The following is a 9,143-nucleotide window of genomic DNA, read 5'->3' on the forward strand; positions in this document are numbered from 1 at the left end:
ATCATCCATTAAAAAAAAAACTACAAAAGTCGTAGGGTATTTACAAAATACCTCATCGTTTATCGGGCCAGTAAATGAAAAAATATGTATACACAAGTGCCCACATTAAAATGTCTGTCACTAGCAAGATAAGGTGTAATCACTAAATATACGAGGGTGAAGCTGTCATCATTACATTTTTATGCAAATATTAAGCACAAGTCACACAGAGCTAAACTAAGCAAAATTTGGTTGCATAAATTCCTGCGTTGTTTATTGTCCAATTTCTTAATATAAGGGTAGTGCCGACTCTTAAATATAATAACATAATGACTAGTCCGTGGTCACTTGTAAAACAATAGGATTGTTCTCATTGAGTAGGTACCTAAATGAAACATTCGCAAGTTTGTAATATTAACAAGAACCCGAACAATTAATTAAGTATGTTTGCGTTTACAAAGCGAATCCAAACCAGCCCGCTTATGACAACATATCTTCGAAACAATGCACTTTAATGCAATGAATTGTTGTGGCGGTCAGGCGCAGGCATGCCTACAGTACAACGACAGTAACGCAGTAGTTTTGCAGGTTTTGCTTTTTTTTGTTAACTAAATTTATTTCAATCAGTAAGCATGTCTTCACGAAGCACTTCATTTTAACTTGTTGCTTTCGTAAAACTGGCTTAGTATTTTAATTTAATTTATATTTGTAAATCACAGTGTTTTGGCAATCTCTTATGGACTCCCGCGATACAGGTTCGCTTAGTGCGGGGTCCAATGTACTCTCTGTTGTAAATTTTTTGTGTTTAATAAATAAATAAATAAAAGTATATAATTCAAATTTAGAATCCAGATTTTTCCTTTGTTTTTTCGTAGAAACTAGATTGTTTATAAGAGATTAAGCCGCATAGCTTTGTACCTTTGCCTTTTGCACTGTGAACAAATCGTCATAGTCGTAGAATACTGACAGACCTGACAAATATTACATATATAGATCCGTCAGTATTCTACGACTATGACGAAATAGTGGTGTAATAGTTTAATTATTCATCATACAAGGGGTTCGATTCCCAAACAATAACGTTTGTATTCATAAGTATGTCTTTTTGTGTTTACCATTTTTTTTTTTAACAATTTCGCAAAAGATCATGATCGCGCCATGTTTGTTACATAGAAATCCGCCCCCGGGCCCCGGCACCTACCGATCAAACCGGATTTATTACAATTCACTTCAACAAAAACTACTACGATCGACGCGTGTACAGGCCGCTTATTCATTACCAATTACGTCACAGCGCGGCACGGCAGCATTTTTATAGGTATTCGACGCGTTGACTGACGGTCATTCACTTTAAGAGTACATGTTTATAGAATTCTGCATGTGGATACATTGTAATACCTAACTACTTAGTGCACAGTTATTGGTTATATTTACTGAAATAACCTCCGTGGCGATTGGCAAATTTCGTAAATATATAAATAATAAAAGAGAGAGATATTAAGTAAGAATATTTTTTCTTATACCACTATGGTAAGTGGCTACCGTAGCCCATAAACGCCTGCATTATCAGGGGCATTACGCATGCGTTGACGACCTTAAAAAATCCTGTTTACCTTCGTATCTTTTTGGGGATTGTTAATAACGCGAACTACCAGCCCCATTTGCTGCCAAGTCGACATCCCCGCGGTCCTCACTGGAAACCATCGTGCTGAATTCAAAGTGTATTCATCACGATGGGCTAACTAATCTACCCTTTCATTTCACCTATCAACCCTCACTGGTGCCCCGCCAGCGTATCCCGTTAGCGCAGGCGGGGTTACCATTCCATTATCATCCATTAAAAATAAAAGCTTTAACCCTTTTTGAGAGGGGAAAGGGAGTGTTAGTAATGGAGACTGAGAATCCCATTGCTAGCAATATACCCAACCAGGTCGACCTCCTCGCGGTTCCCCCTGGAAACTATCATGGTTAATTTCTGATGAATTCATCGTGATGGGCTAACTGGCCCGTTTTCATTTTCATCTATCTCCCTTCACTGGTGCTCCGCCAGCGTATCCCGAAAGCGCAGGCGGGGTTACTATACCATTTTTACCCATAAAAAAAACCCTTTTTTGAAGAACCCCATGCTGTAGTCAGAAATCAAAATCAAAGTCTTGAAAAATCAGGCGAGAAAAGATAAAAAAAAAAGACAGAAAAGAGACGTCTTGTCTTCTTATAAAAAAAAAAAAAGTTGGATTGTACACATTAATTTGAAAATGGAATTATATTACTACCAAATCACTACGATAACTCGCAAACTAGCGGGCTACTAGTAAGAAGTGACAGATGAGAATGAAATCAGATCAGTTGGCAGGTAGTGACGAATCGAACACGATGGTTTCCAGGAGCACAACGAGGAAGTCAGGATTTTACGAGTAAATTATACATGTAACAATGGAGCCAATATTTTTTTTTTTATGAAATCTAGAACGGCAAACAAGCTGACAACCATCCTGATGGAACGCGCAGGACGCACAGGAACGGTAACCGTCGCCTATAAACCTGAACATCATAGAATCATGATTATACCAGTTATTGTTTGCCCATTCCTAAACATAAGCCTCCCCCTATTAGTTGGTTTTGCCAGTAGTTGTGTAATATACAGATAAATAACTACAGTGATGGAAAATTACGTATTGTTCGTTCACAGCGAACAAAGAATATTGTTATATGATAAATATGTTAGAAGAAAGTATCTTAACTAAATAGAGCGATTACAGCTTTGCTTGCTATTGATTAAATAATGAGTTATTATAAACTTTGGATATTTACCTAATGATCACTATGCTAACATATGTTTGTAATCTTATATAAGGACCTCCCACCCTTAAGAAATTCAGTTGTTGTTATTGTTGTTGTCCAGTTGCAGTTGCTCTACAATTACTGAGCTGTTCAGTAGCTATTATCATAGTGCTAATCTCTAGTCTAAGTCAATTTTATACTCTTTATTAAAACTTATAAATATTCTTCGGCGATCTTTTCTTCTGACGACCCGAACATTACAAATTGGTGTCAGAAGTGACGGATTTCGTATCCTGATAATAAAATTCAACGGGTCAACCAAGGAAACATCGACAAGCAGATCGTAACCACATTGGTACGTGTTTGTACGAAATACCTTAGAAGCAAGACGCACAACGAAGTAAAAATCAAATTCGAGTCAGTAGTCGAGACACATTTACCCTCGATACTCGTCTAAGATTTGTTTAAGAAGAGTGAAATTGGAGTTCTTCAAAGATTATTTCATCTTTACTCATCCAAGACTTAGAAGATAGCACAGCACTGCACCAGCGGTTCTTCGTTATACCTTGGCAGTTACTACCACGGCGTGACTACGAGCCCTACAACGAAGTAACAAGCAAAAGGAACATCTCCGCAATATAAAACTAGACAAGTAAGTTATATTGTGTATTTAAAATTTATGTAACATTTTGAAAGTTATAAAATATTTTAAGTTATAAAAAATAATTAAAGTTAAATATTTTTGTAAAAATGTCTACTTCAGAAGATATTAAAAATAATGGATTTATCGATATTAGTCTGGCAGAAAGAATGATACAAAGATATAATGGTGATAAGGCAAATTTGCATGTTTTTATTGATAACTGTAATAATGCGTATAATTTATTAAATCCAATATACAGAATTGCGTTTGTGTCAGTAGTGTTATCGAAAATAGAAGGAAATATTAGGTCGACATTATTAAACCGAACATTTAATTCATGGGATGCTCTGAGAGAACATCTATTAGAAAATTATTCCGAAAAACGAACATTTGCACAATGGCAATTAGAATTAAATTCATGTAAACAAGGACATAATGAGCCAGTTTTAAATTATTCAAATAGAGTTGAAAATTGTTTCATTAAATTAATTAAATCACTTAATCCAAAATTAACAAAGGAAGCGCGAGAGGCAAATATAGACTTATTGAAAAGTCAAGCATTAAATATTTTTATAAGTGGTCTCATACCTCAATTACATATATTATTAAAATCACAAAAACCTTCCAACTTTGAGGAAGCCGTGTCTATAGCCATATCTGAAGAGCAAGAAATAAAATCGCGTCAAGAAATGAGCTCAAAACATTTTGAAATTAATAAAACAAAGCGTTGTTCGAATTGCCATATGTTAGGACATTTATCATTTCAGTGTAGAAAACAACCCATGATTAGGTCCGTTCAAACCAATAGAATACCTACATGTTTCAATTGTAATAAGAAAGGACATGTGTCACGAGATTGTTGGTTCAACAAACCAAATTCTAATAATTTTAATAATTTCAAACAAAATACTCAGTTTAACAACAAACCGACACGTTATCAACATAATTATAATAATCAACGACCAAATTCTTATAATAATAAATTTCGTGGTACAAATAATGTAAACAACGCGTCCGATACTTTAAACTCCAAAGGTCCCAGGATGCCGGTCGATCCCAGGACAACCAATTAAAATCAGGCCGAGTTATGTCGATTAATACTGGTGGTTCGTCGTATGTTAATTTAAGAGTAAAAGAATTAAAAAGAGAAGAAGGAAAATTTTTAATAGATACTGGTGCTGAAGTCACCCTAATAAAAAATAAAGCTTTAAAAGAAAGCACAATGATTTATGAAGATAAAAAATTAAAATTAAGCGGTATAGATAATGATGCGGATCCTACAGAAACTATAGGCTATACATACTTAACGTTTTACTTAGGAGAAAAAAGAGTTTGTCATACCATCTCGGTGGTGCCCGACAGCTTTCCTATAGACTACGAAGGTGTTATTGGCAGCGATTTTCTGCAGGCAACGAATGCCGTAATCAATTATCAGAATGGTCAAATAAAATTGTTACAAGAATGTTTAGAAATAGAACAATATAATAAAATGATTAAGGAGGACTATTATGAATCAGATATTGAGAGTAATTGCGACTTTATAAAATCTCCTATTCGAGATGAATTTTTATGTGAAAAAATAAATACTAAAATGAGTAAAATTAAAAATAAACAGAAAAAAGGAACGCAAGTTAATCAAAGCGAAGAAATAATATTTGAAAGGAAATTAAATGAGAAGATTATTCAATCAAATGAAAATGAAGAAGATTATATAATTATTGAACCAAGATGTGAAAAGGTTATTTCTGTAAATATAATAAATTCTAATTTAAAAGAGGGAATTATTCCAGAAAATGTAGAGCTATGTAAAGGTGTATATTTATGTCCAAGTATTGTTAAAATCAAAGAAAAGAAAGCGATAACCATGTGTTTAAACACAACAGATAAAACTATTAAGATAAAAAGAGTGCATGTTCAATTGGAACCATTAACGAGAAATGAAGATAACGAAACGACAAAAATAAATAGAATAAATGAGAAAATAAATTATAGTAGTAATCGTTTAAATAAATTAGAACAGTCATTAAGATTAGATCATTTAAATAATGAGGAAAGGAAAAGTATTGTTAATATGTGTAAAGAATATAATCACATATTTTATTTAGATGGTGATAAATTGTCAGCAACAAACACAATTAGGCACGAAATACCAACAAAGGATTCGTCGCCAGTAAATACAAAGTCTTATAGATATCCTGAAGCATTGAAAGATGAAGTAAATAATCAAATTAATAAACTTTTAGAAAATGAAATAATTAAACCCTCATCCAGCCCTTGGAACTCTCCAGTATGGGTAGTCTCTAAGAAGATGGATGCATCTGGAAAGAAAAAATGGAGGCTTGTTATAGATTTTAGAAAATTGAATGAAATTAGTACTAGCGATGTATATCCATTACCTCAAATAAACGATATATTAGACCAATTAGGTCACAGTAAATACTTTACTACGTTAGATTTAGCATCAGGGTTTCATCAAATCGAAATGCATCCTGATGATCAAGCAAAAACAGCTTTTAGTGTACCTCTAGGACATTATGAATATACTAGAATGCCATTTGGATTAAAAAATGCGCCAGCAACGTTTCAGCGGTTGATGAATAATATATTGACAGGATTACAAGGTTTAAAATGCTTCGTTTATTTAGACGATATAGTTATTTATGGAAGTTCACTGGAAGATCATAATTTAAAATTAAAGGAAGTATTTGATAGGCTTTCACAACATAACCTAAAATTACAACCAGATAAATGTAATTTCTTAAAAACTGAAGTAATGTATTTAGGACATCAAATCACTCAATATGGAGTTAAACCAGATCCAAAAAAGATTGAAGCTGTAAAAAATTATCCAGTTCCTGAATCACCTAAAGAAATTAAAAGCTTTTAGGCTTAGCAGGTTATTATAGACGATTTATTGAGAATTTTAGCCAAATAACGCAACCTTTAACAAAATTATTGAAGAAAGATGAACCATTCATATGGACAAGCTTACAACAGAATTCATTTGAAACTTTAATAAATAAATTATGTGAAGAACCTATTCTTCAATACCCTAATTTTTCAGATACATTTAATCTTACTACCGATGCAAGTAACTATGCCATAGGCAGCGTTTTATCACAAGGTCCACCTAATAAAGATCTCCCTATAGCTTATGCTAGCCGAACGTTAAATAAAGCTGAAATTAATTATTCCACTACGGAGAAGGAACTTCTTGCGATAGTATGGTCAGTAAAGCATTTTCGTCCATATTTATACGGTCGAAAGTTTAAAATTATAACCGATCATAAACCCCTCGTATGGCTCTTTAATGTAAAAGATCCAGGGTCAAGATTAGTAAGATGGCGGTTACTCCTTGAAGAATACGAGTATGAAATTGTTTACAAACAAGGAAAATTAAATTATAATGCAGATGCTTTAAGCAGAATACGTCCGAAGGAAAACGTAAAGTTACAAATTACCACTAGAAATCGTGAAACTTATTCATCATTTTTAAAAGAAATCGAAAGAAGACCTATTTTGTCAAATAATTTAGAAGAATATAATGAACCTATTTCAAATAAAAGTAATAAGGTAATATTTTCATCGTGTAATTTAGATATTTTAAATGAAAAACACCTCCTGGAATATAAAACAGAAGTTGAGAAAATCAGAACAAACAACCCTACACAGTATGACGTCATAGATTCACAAGACTCACAGAAAAATTCTTTGTACTTTGTTTTCCCTAAAAATAATTACTGGGATAAAGTAACATATGAAGATTTGTTTGAATGTCTGAAGAACCTGAAAATTAAATTATGTGAAAAGAATGCTAATGAAGTAAATTTTGAAAACTTTTCATGTTTCCATTTAAAGTTTCATAAAATAAGAACTATGCTAAGATATTTATTTAGAGACACAAATATAAAAATAAATGTATTTCATAACAGAATTATAACTCCAAAGCAAGAGGATATACCTAGAATTTTGGATGAAAATCATACTAACCCAATTTCTGGACATATAGGTTTTCATAAAACCTATAGGAAAATTAAAACTAATTACACTTGGAATACAATGAAAAAAGACATCAAAGAGTATATAAAAAGATGTAAGTCATGTCAAGAAAATAAATTAGAAAGAAGAAAGAAAAAACAACCCATGGAAATTACATCTACATCTACAGAAGCATTTGAAAGGATTGCATTAGATATAGTAGGACCTTTACCGGTTACTGAAAGCGGAAACAAATATATTCTCACACTTCAAGATGATTTAACTAAGTTTTCTCAAGCATATCCATTAAAACAACATGATTCCGAAACAATAGCAGATTGTTTTGTTCACAATTTTATTTGCAAATTTGGAATTCCTGATGTGTTATTAACAGATAGAGGTGCCGATTTTACTTCGACGTTAATGAAAGATATATCAAAATTATTTAAAATAAAGAAAATAAACACGACGGCATATCACCCACAATCCAACGGTGCGCTAGAAAGAAGTCATGCCACGTTAGCTGATTATTTAAAACATTATGTTAATGAAGACCAATCAAATTGGGATAAATGGATAGATTTTGCCATGTTTTCTTATAATACTAATATTCACACCTCAACACAGTTTACACCTTTTGAACTTATTTTTGGAAATAAAGCGAAACTACCAACGTCAATAGTAAAAACCCCAGAATTCAAATATTGTTATAGTGATTATTTAGATGAATTAATGTTGAAACTTAGAAAATCCAGACAGTTAGCACGAGAAAAATTAATAAAGTCCAAGTTAAATAACAAAGAAATATACGATGCGAACAGTAAAAGAATAGAATATAAAGTAGGAGATTTAGTGTATTTAAGTAATGAACAAGTAAAACCCGGAAAGTCAAAGAAGTTATCACCATACTATTTAGGACCATATGAAATAATTGAAATAAATTCTCCAGTAAATGTTACTATTAAAATAAAGAAAAATAAAAAGAGAGTTCATACCAATAGATTGAAACACGCGTTTGTTTCGGAATGAACACCATGATTGGAGTTTTGAAGATGCTCATTATCATCTACGGATGTAACGCAAATAGGTTAAGTTCGTATAATATTACTAATATAGATAAAGGCGGAATATATTTTGAACATTTAGGTAAAGTCAACCATTACGATAGCGAATGGAATATGATTAGTTATTTGGATATTTCTGAAATACATCAAAAGATTGATTTAATAGATAACACTTATAGTAAAACAAAAGAATTATGTAATCATCAAAAGTTTAATAATTTTTCTCTTTGTGAAACATCATTTACAGTACTAGATCAAATTATACCTCAACTCTATAGTCAAGAAAACATTTTAAAGGAATTAACTGGTAGAACAAATACAGTTCATCGAGTAAAACGATCTTACATTGATGGTATTGGAAAAATATTTAAGGTTCTTTTTGGTACTTTAGATTCTGAAGATGCCGAACGATATGACGAGGCTATTAACAATTTAGATTCTCATGAACACGACATATTAAGTTTATTAAAGACTCAAACTAATGTTGTTAAAAGTACTCTTTCAAATTTTAATAATACTCTTACAGATTTGTATTCTAATGAAAAAATTTTCAATAAAAATTTAGATATTCTCTCTAATTATACAAAAAGAGTAAACACGATAATTTTTGATATAAATTTAAAATAAGATATTGATGAACATTTGTCATTGTTAACCTTAATTACTACAAAAATAAGTAATGAAATATCAACCATCAT

General features: G+C 31.9%; 1 protein-coding gene across 1 annotated transcript; it reads left to right on the forward strand.

The window, feature by feature from the left end:
- Nucleotides 1–2,618: 2,618 nt before the first annotated feature.
- On the forward strand, nt 2,619–4,485 carry LOC116413150 (GATA zinc finger domain-containing protein 4-like). Its single transcript, XM_031910531.2, has one exon. It carries the CDS (start codon nt 3,511–3,513, stop codon nt 4,474–4,476), a length of 966 nt encoding a protein of 321 aa, XP_031766391.1. The 5' UTR covers nt 2,619–3,510; the 3' UTR covers nt 4,477–4,485.
- Nucleotides 4,486–9,143: the final 4,658 nt, after the last annotated feature.

This window comes from Galleria mellonella, unplaced genomic scaffold, assembly GCF_026898425.1.
Source record: "Galleria mellonella isolate WM207_F2 unplaced genomic scaffold, CSIRO_AGI_GalMel_v1 utg21103, whole genome shotgun sequence".
Classification (NCBI taxonomy): Eukaryota; Metazoa; Arthropoda; class Insecta; order Lepidoptera; family Pyralidae; genus Galleria; species Galleria mellonella.